This window comes from Nymphalis io, chromosome 9 (genome assembly GCF_905147045.1).
Source record: "Nymphalis io chromosome 9, ilAglIoxx1.1, whole genome shotgun sequence".
Lineage (NCBI taxonomy): Eukaryota > Metazoa > Arthropoda > Insecta > Lepidoptera > Nymphalidae > Nymphalis > Nymphalis io.
The window spans coordinates 13,428,934-13,448,085 of record NC_065896.1 but is presented as its reverse complement, the minus strand read 5'-3'; the positions used below and the strand labels follow the sequence as shown (position 1 = coordinate 13,448,085).

Below are 19,152 nucleotides of genomic sequence, written 5' to 3'. Positions count from 1 at the left end.
TTTTTTAAACAAATTAATGCAATAAATGTCCTAATTCATAGTGTTGCGTGTTATGTCCAGTTATTTTCAATTAAGCAAGCCATGAGGAAAGGAACGTTAAAGCTTCGGACACGTTCAAATAAAACAACCCCAAATGACTATGTAGTCACTAGACCAGCTAGTCCGGTCTAACGCACTAATGAGCGCAATTCATTTAATTGCTTCGAAAATAAAAGCTAAGACCTAGCTAAAATATGCTACTGTGATTTCAAACGATTCCGTACGTGACATGCTATACGCTTTCCCCGTATATAGCCAAATATCAGAAGACCTACCTTGTCCCCCGCACGTTTTTGACTTTCAGGCGACAGAGGGGAGGCTGCGTGACATTAGGCAGATAATGTTCCGTTCTGTCGAAAATGCAACGGTGTGCAGGCCAATGCAACCTGTCAAGACTTAAGTCACAAGTTCAAGAGCAGCCGCGCGAGCCGGCGAGTATCAGAAATACCGCAGCTTTCGCGTAGAACGCACGCGAACGGTTAACGCGATTGAGCGGTGTGGATTCGTAATTCAAATTTGAATTTTTATACGAGTGTATTTTTTCTTTATTATAAGATTTTTGCTGCCAGGTCGTCGGACAATCAACGATGCAGAACTTTATAAGGTTAGTTTCTCACAGTTTAATTACTTTATTATATACAATTTGCAAATAATAAAAAATCGAATGACTATGACTATGACTTCCGTTATATTTTTTTTAAATTTGACATATGACCTAAATAATAAAATTGTGTTCGGCACTTAATGTGGTCAGCCACACCAAAACAATAGCCTCGCGAAGCTAACTTCCCATAATAAAGTTCAGAGTGTGGGAATAATAAAAAGTCTATACATTATTATTATTATTAAAAAAAACGTAACTCAAAAATTTTTTTTTAAATAAAACAGCTGTATGTTTAACATAATAACTAATAACTCTTTTGAATATAAAAAATAATCATTGATATCTACATTAACTTGATTAAAATATCAAGTATCAATAAATTATTCAAACAATTTATAATATTTATTATAATAATATTTGTTATTTGAATTATTTATTGCCAAAAACGTGAATATAGAAACTGTTCTTGTAGTAAAATTAAGTTTCCTCTTACCACATATCTTAGTAACATAATATATTTGGCATACATGGTAAGTGCGTAAATACTTATAGATTTTAATCAACATAACATTAATGCTTAAATATTTGGTGCTCTTAGGTTTTATACTAAACTATAATTAAATTAAATTTCATTAAAAGTAATAAAAATCTCTTTCAATAAAGATTTTATTGTTATTTAAAACATCAAGTGAATCGGTCTATGTACAACGTTTTAAACTTTACAGATAATTAAAAACATAAAATTAAAAAATATAAGAACGTAATTGAAATGATTGCACTGTCAATTATGTTTATTTTTTGTCATAGTGAGTGGAATATAAAAATTTTATTAAAAAATTTAGGAGTGAATAAATTTGCAAGATTCTACTGCATAAATACATTTTTAACAAATGTCCCAAATTCTAATTTATTTATTTATTAAAAAAAAACATATAAATACCAACCCAGAACCTTCTTGTTTGAACTTGGTTAAAAACTATAACTAAAATTTTTATGTCACTCATTAAAATGTAAAAATAATAAAAGAGACGGCACATTTGAATCAAATATTGTAATTATAATTTTTGTAGGAGACAAAATTGATTTGACTCAAGGTGTGAAGGGAACGGCTTGTAATTACACGTCAAGTTGATTTATTAACAAGCGTAATACGGTAATATAGAGTATAATATTGATAAGTGTTTATTATTAGGTAAATCATTTAGAAGTAAAGTAAAACCACGGCTTTTGTAATCGATTTGGTTAATCTATTCTCGTATTCAAGTAAATTTAAGAGACTTATCTTTCTTATACGTATACTAAAAAGCTTTGTTTGGATTCTGCTTGTGTAAATTATCCATGAAAGTACAAATTATAATATTTGTAACTGGCTGATAAATTAATATGTACATTATTTAATATATATAAAACTTATTTGTTTTTCAAGCTTTTATTTAACTTGCAATGTTTGTTTGCTAGTTTATTTAAAATACAGTACAGTACAAATATTTAATAATGTTTTTAATAGGCACTGAAGTTATGTAAAGCTAACAATTTCTTTCCAACTATGCTTGTAATATTTCTAGCTTGTACTGTGACAAGAGGTAGTGACAATAGCCCGAGGCGGCGTTGCTAAACATTACACTATGAACTCGCAACGCTCCCCTATGAAACTATTGAACTAGTAACTATCTTCTTTGCAACAGATAATATATTTCGTAAATTATTTGAAAGAGTTAAAATTAATTGCACTTTTTAAAATTTAATGGAGCAGCTTTTGACATTTCTGTAGCAAATAGATTACTTTTAAAAGTAATTAAAACTAAATAACAACATGACTAGTTTGGATTTAATTTCAACAACTTCCTGGCGGATAAATTATAACATCCTTGTTTAATGACATCTTCATCCATAAACATTTATTTAAAAAAAGAACATTCATCGTTTCATCAAAAGTCTAACTGTTTTATACAGGTAATATGCTACAATTCGAGATAATAAATAGATTAATAAAAAAAAAGTTACAGGATGTAAATTTCGTGTAGAGGTCTCCTCTCTAAGGGATATTTCATCTCTCTCAAATGTGGGTTGATGTATATATGTGAATGAATTTCATTACTATACTTGACTGGATTTGAAATCGCGATCTTTGTTTAAAATGTCAATGATTAAATTTTTACCTAAAGTTTTATTTTTTATTTTATGCTCTTACAAGTTCGAATTAGTTGAAACTTCAAAAGATGTATATGAATATCTCGGAAATTCAATGAAGTCATAGTAACAGCGAGTTCTACTCGCGTAACTCGATCCGTTTGAGTTTCATTGGCTTTATTAGGAAAACAACTTTGTATCGCTACACGGATGAACAACTTCAAACTATGAAGTTCTGAAGTCGAGTTCTGCTTGAGAATTGAATTATTAATGTTACATGTTTCTAATGATTACCGTCTTGTAACGTCGTAGTTAGAAGGGCAGTTTTTTGTAGGGCAATTACGTGCTATTTATGTTGTTCTAATAAACAGTTGGCTGTTCGCAATCTTATCATGTTTAAGTTATTTCACTGCATTAGGTAATAAACATTTTAAATACTTTTTCTCTTGTAATTTATATACATATATAAAAATATGTGTTTCTTGGTATATCTGTGCAATAATATACCATTCATCAATTAATTGAAATTGAATGAAATGAAATTTTGTTCAATTGCTTACACTTGATGTGAAGTGCGTGAAGGTTTTTACCATAAAAGAGTTTAAAAACAATTAAATATTTATTTTACTATTCAGTCATAATATATTATATCTTCCGTTTCAATAAATATATAAGCAGTTAAAAATCTATTTAAATCTTGCTACATTACAGAATAAGTTAAAAAATAAAATAATTATATGTAATGTAATTTACATTGTTGAAAAAAAAAATCCCGCTCAGTTTTTTTCGCCACTTCTTCTGATTTCAGGTTTGAGGTGTTTCTTTCGGAACCGGTGGTAGATTTTTTGACAGTCGATAAGTAAGTGTAACGATTCTATATAGAGTAAAATTTTTGACATTGACTTTTGACCTTAACAAATCTTCAAAACACACAACGTAAACCTTAAAGCGTTAAAACATTGAATTAAAATGTCTATAAAGAGGTTCACCACTCGTCTTAAATATCTTCTGAAAATGTACAATATACGTTAAATTTGTTCATATCAATATTAAGTGCAATATCGTATGATGAAATAATGAATAAATAACGACTGCAGTCTGCCTGTAGTGTAATTTAAAAACCTTTCCCAGACATTAATAATATTAGAAAAATCCCATGATCGTATTTTATTATTTAAAACAATATAATAGGGAATGTTTTCGCTTGAAACGTATGATTTATGAAGTCGAAACAAGATTGTTATCTGTTCGAACCCTTTCAGCGTATTAAATTTCGTTTTAACGTAATATTAAATTGTATTAGCTCGGAATTGAAGTGTAATATCGTAATGAACTCTGTATGGGTTAGATGACGGCAATTTGCTTGCTGTGGATTGGATTACGACACAAGATAAGGGTAAGCTTTGGTGTTAAAATTATACCGACAGTTTGACTAATTGATATTTTTTTGTTAGAAAGGAACTTGTTATACGAGAGTTTATGCAAGCCCGTCTGGGTACCACCCGCTCGTCCGATATTCTACCGCTAAAGAGCAATATTTATAGTATTGTTGTGTTTCACTTTTAAAGGGTTAGTGAGCCAAAGTAATTACAGGCACAAGGGACATAACATCTTAGTTCCCAAGGTTGATGGCGCATTGGCGATGTAAGTTTACTGGTGGTAGGGTTTTGTGCAAGGTTGTCTGGGTAGGTATCACCCACTCATCAGATATTCTACCGCAAAACAGCAGTACTTGGTGTTGTACACGACAACACCGGTTTGAAGGGTAAGTGAGCCAGAGTAATTACAGGCATAACATCTTAGATCCCAAGGTTGGTGGCGAATTGATGATGTAAGCGATGGTTAACATTTCTTACATTGCCAATGTCTATGGCCGTTGGTGACCACTTACTATCAGGTGGCCCACTTGCTTGTCCGCCTTCCTATTCTATAATAAAAGACACGTGATCGCCTTGGTAACTAAGATGTCTTGTGCCTTGTGCCTGTAATTACACTGACTCACTCTTCAAACCGGAACACAACAATACCAAGTACTGCTGTTTTGCGGTAGAACATCTGATAAGTTTGTGGTACCTACTCAGACGAGCCTGCAAAAAGCTCTACCACCAATAGATGTCCATAGAGAAATCGCTGTTCCTCTGTTCTATTTTGTGAATGACCGATTTTCGTGACCACTAATGGACCAATAGTAGTCTTCTCATGACACGTACCACAGAAGTACATACGGTGTAGTAATAGTTTAATACTGGTAATTTATTTCACTTCCAAACAAAGTGTGTAGCGTGCGGTAGGTCACGACAATAGTCTGAAGTATTAAAATCGAACCTGTGTTTTGACATGACTACGTGACAGGAAAGCCGTTGAACTACTAAGATTAACTTGAAGAAGATATTTTTTTAATGCATTAAATGCGCACTCGGAAACGACTTTACGCAATTACTAGTTCAAAGAAGGAGCTGAGCTTCTTAAGTCTTCAAATTTAACCGGTCGACCCCACCGAACTGTCCAATATTTTAAACACTTATGAAATAACGATTATATCATAATATAAACATAATGATGTTTTTGAAATATAAATAAGTTGGCGCAATCGGTCAAATACGACCATTACTGACAATTTGAGGAACACATATATGGATCTATATTTGTGTTCGTACATTTATTTTACTTTTGTTTTATTTGTTTTTTATAAATAGAATGATTTCATTTTACACAATAGACTTACATTGTACCATAGACTTTACGTGAGCCAGATTAGATTTACATTATTTATGTTTAATTACTTAATACTTAAATAAATAAACAAATAATAATGTGAATCACAAAAACTAAGCAATTAAAAATCAACTATAGATTTGGATTTAAAATTTAAAATGTTCTATTATTATATCTCTTTATGTATTTGCGTATATAGGTTACGCATGTACGCGTGGATATGTTTGAAGGCACTTATTAAGTTAACAGCTTATATTAAAAAAACATTAAGGCAGAGAATTTTATATGATAGCAAAATTATATACTATAGACTTATAGAGGATAAAAGGCGTGGAATTATTATTCTATAAAGTATAAATACGAAGTATTCAAAGTTGGCCCTGTGTTCACAGTTACCAGCTCTATTTATTTTGCCTTTTTTATTTGTCTGTACAGCATAATATGCATGGATTGTTAAAATTGCGTCGTTACGGTTTTTGTGTATTTATTTTCGCTACACCCATTAAAAATGCTATTTCTACATCGTCATTAAAATAACCATTTACGATATTAAATTGTTTGATTGTGATAAAAATACAAATTTTCGCTTCATATTTATAACTAGAAAAAATACATCTATGTCGATTTATATATATATATATATATATATATATATATATATATATATATATATATATATATATATATTTAATAGATTAAACGAAACGTTTTGATTTATTAGTTAGATTTTAGTTTTCAATGCAATTATCAAGTGGGATAGGTCTAAAAGCCTGTGTTTTGATTTGGGCTATGATGTGTCTGGATATATTAGTATTGCCAGTGTAAAAATATTCAGATCAAATAGTAAATGCATAAGTTATATGTAGGCTATGTTAAAAATTTATATAATTAATGAGTACCGCTATTAAATTAACAAATATATGTACTCGATTTTTCGATTAATTTAATTTCGATTATATTAGCGCTTAAATTAAAATTTATATCGAAAAAAAAAACTTCTTCACTACCATTTTTATTACTTTTTGATATAAGCAAAAAAGTATAATCTAAATTAAATTATACTTTCTGCAAGCAGGAGCCTATTTTGTATCGTCAATTGACAACATTATATTGAATGTGCAGTACTTGTTCCGAATGTTGATAATTCCGCAAAAAGAATTGGCAAGAAATTTGGTAGTTACTCTTTTTCATTAATTAAAAATTATCCTGCCAGAAAATAAACAAATACTTTCTCCACGCTTTTTATCATCTATATAATCTTGTCTGAAGTAATATGCTTTAATTCATAATTTTATTTAATATTATTAAAATTTAATTTAATTAAATGGTATAGTTTAAAATCTTTCAAATGTACATATTTCTATAGGTACATATATTCTCTAAGGGAGTTAAATGGATATATCGTTATAGAGATTTTTTTTTTACCCCAGAAGATACATGATACTTATTAAAATTGGCCGATCTAAGATTTTTGCCCAATTATACAGCCAGTAGGCAGTAATATTTTATGACTCGTCCTGGGTGTAAGCCAAGTGCGGGTACAGCGTACAATTGCAGGCATTAAGTTAACGCTCCTGAATAATAGATATGGCTGCAGATAATTATCTTTTATTTCTAGATTGTTAAATTCTCGTTAACGATATATAAATGATATTTCTTATAACTATTTATATATAATAAATGAAATTAAACCGGGAAGAAATACAGTAGCTATCATTATATTCCAACGGAATATAATACATATAACATAGTCAACTATATATAAGAGTATATAAAACAATATATATAATATAGTTATAATCGTCATAAATACGTTTTTAACAATTACATATATATTTTTCTATATTAACGAATGAATTGGCTTTAATTGCATGTTTTTTTTTGTAGTATAGGCATATATATAGTAGGCATACGAGCATATATGATAATAAGTAGTTACCAACGCCCATAGACATTGGCATTGTAAGAAATGTTAACGATCGTTTACATCGCCAATGCGCTACCAACCTTGGGAACTAAGATGTTATGTCCCTTATTTAGGAACACAACAATACCAAGTACTGCTGTTTTGCCGTAGAATATCTAATAAATGAGTGGTACCTACCTTCGTCTGGACGAGCTTGCACAAAGTCCTACCACCAGTAAACAAAGTGTTTTTTTTTTGTCGTATGAAAGTAAATCTAAGCTGCCCTTTACCTTTACTAGAATTCTTAAACTACACGTGCCCACATAACACGTAAATTTCTATCTATGAAAATAATTGAGAAATTAATTACTTAGCAACGTAACAGTTTCAAAGTATATTAAAGAAAGAAAAAATGGCAAGATATTTTTATTGGGGTAATAGCCAGAACCATAAAAATATGTTTAATGTTTCATCAGAACTAATCATCAAGTTTGTATGTGACGTCATATTGGTTCAATAACCTCTAATCCAAAAATTTACACGCCCCACTGCATATGAAGAAGACATTTATATATCTTAGAAACATTCGTAAACATCATATAAACCATTTAGATTGCTTTAATTACAACAGGTTATATATTATTCGAATCAATAAAAATGTACGGTTCTTCCACACCACCGGACGTCGAAGACTAAATATTTGTTATTAATATCATGGCATGCTAACAATATTAGTGTTTTAAAATTTATAATATGATGATATAGAAGCAACCTTGCTACCGACGGTAAAATTGTCATATAAGGTTTGTTACATTTTCACCATGCATCGCCAACCATGAGACCTAACATATTATGTCTCTTGTGCCCGTAATTACTCCTGACTCGCAATTCACCGACACTAAAGATTGCTTTTTGATGGTAGAATAAATAATGAAGATTAGCTTGCACAAGCCTTTACTATAATTCAAAATTAAAATATACTTTAATCAAGTACGTACAAAAGAGCACTATTAAAAAATATTTTTACAAGATTCTATTAAATTGAAGTGACGATGGTCAGACTCAGAGTTGAGAGTGAATAAAGAAAACTCAAAAAAAAAATCAGTAGTTATACGTTTCCGACTATCAAATTGTATAAATATATGTATAAATTAGAATGCAATTAAATTATTATTCAACCCTAATGAAGACCAACGAATTCTAACGTCGCGTATTTTTATCATCTATGTAATGGTTGCCGAAAATAAGTAATAATAGTATCACTGCCTCCAGATCTCTTTAAGATTTGAAAGCTTAAGATGAGGGATATTACTAGTAAAAATGTTTTTAGTCTCTAAAAAAGGAAAATGATTGTCGAGGATATGGTCCGCAATTATATTTGTCGGTGTCTTTAATATATTTAACTGTTGAACCGAGTTGTATATAAAGTTGCGTGTGGGCCGTCGTTCGCGGAATCCCGGGATTGAATCGCGTGATGTCCGGGACGTGTGTCATGTGCTAACAGAAACATTAATGACTATACAGACGCGATGACTTTTTGTGCTATGTTTCAATCATCTTTAATAGCTTTATGGCGTTAATGTATTTATTTTATAAAGTTTATATACTTTAAATAGGTATTTAATATAAAAATACTCATAAATGTCTTGCTGGCTACCTCCTCTACTCTTAAGAGGACCGTTTGACGTTTATTTGACCACGCTACTCAAATGCATCCGAAACAAGAAGGAAGCCTTAATAAGGACACGTTCTTCTGCTTGACTGGATTTTAATTCGTGACTTCTATTCAGATCCACATATTCTATCCACTCTGCCATCGCGGCTCTAAGATATATGATATAAAAATTAATTTAAAACAACGTTGTTAATCTAATGATCGTTTGTACAATTAATCATTTCACGATGAGATAAAGATTATACGCATTATACAAAAGTATATTTTAAAAATTAGTGGTAATAATAAAACGGATATATAAAACTAAATTATAAACGTTATTCGCATCTCTATTTGAAGTTTCTTCGAAATTTAAAGCTTTACCGTTAACATAACATTAGTTTAAATAAAATAAAATTCACTCAATCGGAATGAATATACGAGTACAAAGAATTGCGTTTTTGCTTTGTATACAGCAAATTAAAGAAACTGAAATTGGTTTCAGTGTACAGATGTGCTAACAGTACTGTGTTGAAAAAAAACCACTTATTTAAATCGTTCGCTTCTCAAAAATCCTTCATAATATTCTACTTTTATTTATTCGAAGTTAATAAAAGTTTTCATATTGATTTTGCATCATATTTTTTTACATTAATTAGATATTTATAAAATTAACAAATGAAAATAAAGCTGCATTCAGAAATGTTGCTATGGTGACATTGTTTCAAGACTGGACAAGTGTGATACGGTATCGTAGGAATTTACGCATAATGATTTTCATACAACTTTCCCTATAACTATAAGCTGTGACGGGTCGTCTTATATGATATATTTTTTTATTTTAGCTCCAGTATCTTTTAAACTTAGTTATTTTTAACAGTAACTTCATTTATTAGATCTACAATGTTACTTATAGTATAAGATAATTTAATTATTAGTAATTTATTTAATTCAAGTTATACTTATTATAAGTATTAAGAAAGTAAATATATTAATAAATACTAAAATAATAACAAGAACGTAAAAACATGTTATATTATTTTAATTTCAAAGATGTTAAATTTTTCGACATACGGTGATTTTCTTCTAAAATTTTCAATTGTGTTTGCGACTCTTCAATAAATTTCTACCGTTTATTCTTTATCTATTCCAACGAAAAGGCAATACGTGCATTCGTGTTCCTTTGATATGTACCGACTCAAACGGAAACGCAAATCTCGATATTTGCTTACATTTTGTTGACAATTTCGTTTAAGAAACATGTCACCAACGCATGTTCACATTAGAATAATTGACAATTTTGTATTGTGGACTCTACTATACTCAGCGTTATATTTATCGAAATAGAGTTATATGATAAATCTTACACATATAACGCACTAAATTATATAATAATGCTGTACAAGTGACTAGCTTCAAAAATTCAAAAACTTAACAGTATTATCTGTATTCCGTTAAATGTGATCAAAACAAGAATTGTTGAGTCATAAATTGTGGCTAAATCAATTTTTAGATAGAATTTCAAGAATAATTCCCATTGAAACTATCTGCGGTTTACTAAAATCACTAAAAGCACTAACACCTCGGTGGCTTTAAGGGGATTTCTATGTTAGAATTGTACTCATGTAGTAAACGGTCACAGAACAGTTAGGTGTGTGTGTGCGTGTGTGTATGTGTTTGTGGGGCCGTGTCTTTGTCAAATATTCGAAGTTGAAGTTTACCGTTTATGAACAGTTTTCCTATTATGTTTCAATGCGTTTTCCTGATACTTTACGACATGACGAGTCATTGAACTTGCGTGATATGAGAAATATATATTATCCATCCATTAAATTATATTGTAAACCAAAGGAGTATGAGGTATTTTAATATTATTTAGTATTTTATTCCCGTGATCTTTAACAGTTTTTTTGACTGTTTTTTAAATAACTTTTCTCATGGTCACGGTGAAAGTGAAGAGGAACCGTTACTTCCAGGACTTTATTCTAGTGAGAGTCATAACAAACAAGAATCAGTTAAAACAATAGTTATGTCTATAATTTTGCTTTATTATTAATATTACTTTATTCTTACTCTGCGGTACATCTGTTTCTATCAAGTTCTTAGGTATGATAACTAAATCCGTTCATGATCATTATTCAGCCAATCGAAACCCACTGCTGGACATTGGCTAATCCAAAGATGCGCCGAAGCTCCATGACTTGCAAGTCAAGCGTGGCGAGTATCGGCACTATCGGCATCTATCTTTCTATGTCAAATTACCAGTTTTATTAACAATGCTGATTTTATATGATGACTTTTAAGTGGAAACTTAACTGATATATCAATCAATCAATCAATCAACAGCCAATCGTTGTCCACTGCTGAACATAGGCCTCTCCCAAGGTGCGCCAAAGCTCCCTGTCGTCCGCCTTCCGCATCCAGTTGGTGCCCGCCACCTTCTTAAGGTCGTCGGTCCACCTGGCTGGAGGGCGCCCTACGCTGCGCTTGCCGATTCGCGGTCTCCACTCTAGGACTCGTCTGCTCCAATGGCCATCGGTCCTACGACATACGTGACCAGCCCACTGCCACTTCAGCCTGCTAATTTTGCAAGCTATGTCGGTGACTCCGGTTCACTGATATATGCAACTCAATAATGTATTATATATCACTAAATCTAATACAAATAACAAATAATTGTATGTGTCCTACAAATAAATAAATAATTCGCTCAATAAATTCCGTGTACTTTTTATTTTTAAATAATATTTAAATATCGTTTTATTTTAAAGAAAGATAAATCAGAAGCTCTATCTAAGCTAAGGTGGATGATTTCTACGTTCAACATCTGATACCGCTAAGGAACAAAGGATAAAGAAGAGCTCTGCTTAGATTAAAAAAAAAGCAAACCAAATTATGTTTGACATAGATAGTATTGCCGATACTCGCTTGGGCAGACGGCTGGGTCTGAATACAGTGTATATTTTCTATTATTACATATAAATCTCTTTGAAATTACCTAAATCTATATATAAACAGATACAACACGGCTTCCTACCGTTTTCACCTCTGATTGACGGAGAATTTAATTTTTTACTTGGTATCAATAAAAAATTGGAAATAAGAAAATAAAAAAATATATTTAAAAAATGCAAATTCATATATGTTTTCCTCATATTTTCAATACGGATTATTTTCATAATTCGACCACTGAGCGAATACTGGTAAATGTTATCATGTTGAAGTAAATCGTGTAAATATTTCAAAGGACTATAAATATATAACCGTTTTTCAAAAGAGGAGCTTCTACTTTAATTATCTGAAACATATTAATTTACCGTATCTTCAGCCAACACATCTAGATTACTTCGTCAGCACGAGAGCAATTAATTCTTTATCAAGCCACTCCTTAGAGGCTTAATTTATTTGCTCAACGTCCTCCCATGCAACAACACTTCTAGGCAAAGCTCGTTACAAACTAGCTATTTTATATATTGTATAATAAGGCCTTAAGAACAAAACCAATTTGTAGATTTTTTCAGTAGAAAATTCGATTGATTTTATTTCATATTTACAAAACCAGTGCGTCTAAAAATAAGGAAATTTAAAGTGTTAATGTAATAAGTAATTTTTAGTGAGTTCCTCGATATCATAGACTAATATTCATCTACCCTATTTTTATAATAATATGTACGAAAGGATTTATTTAGACAAAATTTATAAGTTTTCTGTTTTGAAAACAAATGCCGAGCTAATGGAGCACAATAGTCACAGAAAACGTGTTCTTATAAGGAAAAAAAATAGCTTGTATAGGTTATATTAAAAAAAAAAACTAATCCAGACCTCTCTGATAAAGATTCTATAACGGAAAAAATAATAGATTCATAATTATACTCAGCAAGTGTCATGTAAGCAGAGATAAGGCGAGCTAACTCTACGTATTCGATAAAACCAAATCCATCAATCCTTTGATAATGTTACATCGATAACTGTAATGTATTAACCGACGCATTATTTACAAATGTTAATGATCTTCGACCCTAATCTTTTTGACATATCATAATAGTATTGCCAGCTTTAATTAGCTACTAATTGTAACGTCACATAACTGTCAGCTTTGTTTTTTAATAAGCTCTTTAATAAGCATGAAAATTCCGTAATTAAGTTATATTCATTTGATTAATTCTAGTCTACATATTTGATTATTAAGAAATACGTATTTTAGAACGTGTAGGTATAGTGTTCGATTTTGTATCTGTACATTTATATTTTTTTAAATATAAAGCATAAAATGCGTGATTATTTCGTTCCACCTTTTAATCCACTTAGACGTGATCAATTGATCGCGACATAATCTATGAAAGGGTGACCATCATTTAAAAAGATTATGGATTTATGGAAAGAGAATGTTGAAAGGTTTTTAAGATTATATCTGATCATTTTTATACTTTCACGAACATAACGTTTTCGTAAACTGTTTTATCAGTAATTTTTATAATCATTTATTTATGTATTAGTTTAAGAAGATATTTTTTGAGATATATTATATTTGTGGAGTTTTATACACCAGATATAAAGCTGTGATATATTTTTTACAATTATACTTTTACCTGTTAGTATGTGGAGGTCCGTTTACTCAAACGATTGAACACTAAATTGTAATATAATCAAGTTGAATAAATATATTAAATTGCTAAGTAACAAAGCATAGGTTGGTGGATGCTTGCCTTTCACGCCGAAGGTTGTGGTTTTGATTTCCATCCAGGGCAGATATTTGTGTGCATGAACATGTCTGTTTGTCTGTCTGTCTGTCTGAGTCTGGGTGTAATTATCTATATAAGTATGTATTTACAAAAAGAAAAATAGTATACTACATGTATATCAGTTGTCTGGTTTCCATAGTACAAGCTCTATACAAGCTTAATTTGGGATCAGATTAAGGCCGTGTGTGAAAAATGTACCAGGATTTTATTATTATTATTATATAATTTTATAAAAAAATATTTGTTCTTGTAAGGAATAGCTCATTTGTCCTTAATAAATAATGGAAGCAATGCTCGGTTAAAGGGATTCTATAAATTATACAGCTATTACATACATTATATATGTAATCATTGTTTATGTTCGTTACAAACCAAAGGTTATCTTCTTTGTATTGAGTCGCAACTATTCTGCGAGAGCTTCGGTTAATTTATCGTTAATCTTTATTGTGCGGTATTACAGTATCGGAGTTGTACTACTATGAGGCATTAACACATGTATACAATCTTAAAGAATATACAATACATTATCATACAAGCTTTTGCGTATTTCTCTGAAAAGATAGTAAGCCTATGTAAGCTAAAATCACTGCAATGAATTTTACTGTTTAGTCTGAGTATGATAAATTATTTTATTTTCAATACATAATTAGTGGAAATTAAGAATTTCCACGCTATATTAAAGAGAGCTTTTTAAACTCGCAAACATGTGACTTCGATGGGTTAAATTCAATAAGCTTACATCCTTCCCCTTTGTCTTTGTGTGAACCTACTCAATAATATACAGAGTGTAATAAATAATTCTAATATTGGTATGGATACTTAGTGCCTTTTTACATGCATACGGTTGCTCTTTAAGCGGTTCATCTCCGTGCTGTGCTCTTTCACATGTACACTGCTTACGCGCGGTTTCACGTTTGACGGTGGCAGAGGTCTCAGTATTGTCGCCGTGACCATGCGCATCTGAAAAGGCACTTATCGGTTGAATAGCATTTCCGGCGCTCGTTCGGTGTTGCGCTCGTGTGCATGTGAAATAGTCTGTATAAATCAACACATGACTAATTAGACATTTGAATCCTTGATTGAAGTTGATAAGGACGGGTAACACTGACAAAGTTGTCATAATAGTTCATACTATACTACTTTACATGGCACGGTCACTGTGCCGTGATTGTGCGTTTGTGAAACGATAAGCGCGCAGTATACATGACAGAAGTAAATCTTCGCGTCAGACACACTAGATAATATAAACTAACATTATATTTACACTTCAAAACGTCAGGAAACGAGGTTCTATTTAATTTTTTGCTCAATGGCAACGAATAAAGTTATTTGTGCGAATTATCTTGTCAGTTGTCAAGACATCACAAGTAATGTCGTTGCTATTTAACCTGTGGCGACCAAGAGATAGCCGATTGGCTCTCGATGGCTGGATTACCTCTCGTGTTAACTGTTCAATTGCGAGTGTCGTTATTTGCTACAGCCGCTGCACACGTCCTTTTACGTTGACCTAATACTTACGTCATTCGGTGTGGTGGTCCTGTAAAGTAAAAGTAAAAGTAAAGTAAAGTAACAGCCTATAAATGTCCCACTGCTGAGCTAAGGCCTCCTCTCCCTTTTTGAGGAGAAGGTTTGGAGCTTATTCCACCACGCTGCTCCAATGCGGGTTGGTGGAATACACATGTGGCAGAATTTCGATGAAATTAGACACATGCAGGTTTCCTCACGATGTTTTCCTTCACCGAAAAGCACGAGATGAATTATAAACAGAAATTAAACACATGAAAATTTAGAGGTGCTTGCCCGGGTTTGAACCCACGTTCATCGGTTAAGATTCACGCGTTCTTACCACTGGGCCACTCGACTACTGGTCCTACTGGTGGTCCTGTAACTCAAGTTATTTAAAAGAGTACATACATCATCGCACCAGGTTAAACTTATCGATATTTTTTGTAAAACCGAGTTTCTATTATTATACGAATCGTTTTATTTGCATATAGTAGGGTTTTTACAACAGCCGCCCGAGTAGGTACCATGTACTTAATTCGGTATACTACCGCCAATTATCAATACTTTGATGTGCTATTTACCGGTTCGGTAAGATGCTAAATAACTGTTTCGTTGGTCTAGTGGCTAGAAATAAGGCCGCTAACCCCGAGGTCCTGGGTTTAAACCCAGGTCGGTCGGATAAAACGTTATTGGGTTGTATCAGTAACAGCCTGTGAATGTCCCACGACTGGGATAAGGCCTCCTCTCCCTTTTTGAGGAGAAGGTTTGGATTTTCTTTTAAAATGCTGCTGCTGCTGATAGAATACACGTGGCAGAATTTCAGTGAAATTCAACACATGCAGATTTCCTCACGATGTTTTTCTTCACCGTCAAGCACGAGATGAATTATAAACACAAATTAAGCACATGAAAATTCAGTGGTGCCTGCCCGGGCTTGAACCCACGATCATCGGTTAAGATTAACGCGTTCTTACCACTGGGCCATCTCGGCTCATCATCATCATGACGATGCTGAAAGTCTCTATCAGTCAACCTTAGTATTGCATGAAAGTACGTTGATACCTAATCTACCTGGTGCAAAAAGAAAATGATTTAACAGAGAAACAGTTAACAAGTGCTCACACACACAAATTCATACATATTCAATGTGAAATTAAAAATATTTACATAGCAACTGCCGCCAGTAAAAACACGTCTGACTCGTAATGAAAATTCATGGTGTTTTAATTTTCATGACACGACATTTTTAAAATAAGATAAATATTCCAGCAAAAAATAGGCAATGCCTATTATAAACAAACAAGTTGTTTTATAAGCAATTCAATGTCAGGGTTCTTGCTAACAACTAGTGATTCATCTCCACGACCGTTATCGATGACATACTATTTGTCTCACGATGTAGGTCACGATATTTATTGGACAGGTATCGACTATCGATGTATATGGGCAAACGCTCGTGTCAACTCTGACACTGTACAAGGCTTGACAAATTTTACTTATTGGTTTTACACTGTATGAAGCCATTCGTAATACTATCAGTCACAAATGAGCTTTTGAGCTATTAAATAATTTCCTTCATAAAAATATAGCAAACAATATTAAATAAATAAAAACCATGATGTGGATTATGAAAAAAAAGTTTTTTTTAAATACACGTTATAATTCGATAATACTGATATCTTTTTAAAGTTTAAAGGTAGAAATTTATTTAAAACATTCGATATGATTAAATCTTCATTTTACGAGCTTTGATTACAAGTTATAAAGTATATGATTTTTTAGTATTCACAGATTATAATTTGCTCCTTGTTAAATTTATTATGATAACTTCTTAATTGCTTCGCCAAATTGTCTTCAACGGACGGAGAGAAAATCGGAACTTTTTAAAATTGCATATGTATTTAAATAGGCAAAAGACAAATACTGTTTTGAAATAACAGATAATAAATTTACATGTGTCAATAAATTTATTTTAAGAATAGAGTTAAATGTAAATGACTTGTCGGCCTGAATACAAACTTCACGATTATTCCAAAGGCTCACTTCTCATGAACTAATACGTAATGATTCTCCGTAATAAACAACCGTGGACTGTGGTCTTTCTAGTTGGAACGCTAATGAACGTCGTTGATCAGTTTTCTTACAAATAAATCATAATACTGGGTATTTCTATGGAAAATGTTTAATATCCTGTGGTTAGGTTTTTTTTACCGTTTATTTAACAATTAGCATAATATATTACACACTATTTTTAATGTAGGTATGTTATATATAGGATTTCTAATCATTTGAAGCGTCATCGCCTCATGTTTATGGTTACCGATCGATGTGAAGGTTACAGGTTCGATCCTGACCCCATGGGAAATTGTCGCCTCCATTTCCTATTAAATACTAGATTTAAATACAAGGTAACGCTAATTTAAAGAGTAAATAGAGATATTAATAAAAAATAAAATCAATACTATGATTCTCAAAAAAAAAAGAAAAATCACAACTCGATGCTTGACTATAAGAAGATGGCGAATGTAATATTAAGTGTATTTTTGGCGATGGACGAGAAGTGATATGTGCACTTTTTAGAACATTAAGCATACATTAAGCAGGTCAACGACCTTGCGGCACCTGAGGCCTTATTGGCTTCTGAATTATCATTTCTTCACTATAAACTAATATATAATAATATGAAATATAATTGCTAGGCGGTAAAGGTAAGTTGATGATTCTTACTCGGAGGGATCCGGTCTTGTCGCATGCCTATGTATATATATCCTGGTGTCTATCGCGTACATATTTCTCGTAAAAGCCACCGACGCCATAAGTAACTTATGTCAACAGATCTGAGATATTTTAAGATAATAAGAGACTATTCGTGTCTTAGTTATTCATTTATAAATTGTATAAAATGATATTTTGTATCCAAATAAGTTGTGCAAAGTAAAAATGTAACACATTTTAGAAAATACACAACGATCTAAGCAAATACAATAACAATAACTGAACGAACTATTGAGCGAAAAAACTCGTTCACAAGAGAAGTTGTACTCGTAAATCTTAAAAGAAATATCTAGTAGTTAATAGTGATACTGAATTCATACGAAAACTTAACTTCTATTCAAAGGAATCACGAGACAGAAATCGTTTGCAACGACATCGGAAAGGCCTTTGACCTCTCTTTTAAATAAATAAGTTGTTACCGTGAATGTGGAAAATCGATGAAACTCATAAAAAATAAACGCACCCACGCAGTCAGTAGTGAGTGAGGACCATAATAGCTCGTCTGTTAACAAACGTTACTCGTAATCCGTTCGGAAATCTGTCAAGACTGACGCATACATTATATGTTTCGTATATATTTTTTTTTCGTATTGCAAAGTGCACTTTTTATTTATATAATAATTTATAACAGTATTACAAGCCAGACTGTTAAATATATACATGCTTGTTAGTAACTCAGAAGGTCTATACAGAACACATCATCTTAACTTTGAATTTTATATAATATAAATAGTTATATGTATAAATACGTATTAAATACCCAACAAAACGCAGGAAATCATCGTCATAAGCTCAAAACTCTTAAACAGTATCAAGTTCTGGCTCAGTAGTGGAATTTTTATTAGCTCCTTTTTTTAAATATTATTTTTGATTTTCAAAAAAAATTACGCAATTAAGTTTATTACACACGAACGTGACATAATATCGTTACTTTAATACTCACATGAATAAAATTGCTGTACATATTTTTGGTATTTCGTAATAAAGCCAGAGGGGCTTTATTTCGAAATACCAAAAATATGTACATTATATTAAACAATATATGTATGAGTTTCGAACTGTACCGTTTCTTATAAAAGAA

General features: G+C 31.6%; 1 protein-coding gene across 1 annotated transcript in view; it reads left to right on the top strand.

Moving 5' to 3' along the window:
- Window positions 1-457: 457 nt before the first annotated feature.
- Window positions 458-19,152, top strand: part of LOC126770662 (uncharacterized) — a 51,773-nt gene continuing 33,078 nt past the window's right edge. Inside the window, exon 1 of the mRNA XM_050490171.1 lies at window positions 458-643. Coding sequence (XP_050346128.1) covers window positions 627-643 — 17 coding nt within the window. The 5' untranslated portion in view covers window positions 458-626. The remainder of the gene's footprint in view (window positions 644-19,152) is intronic.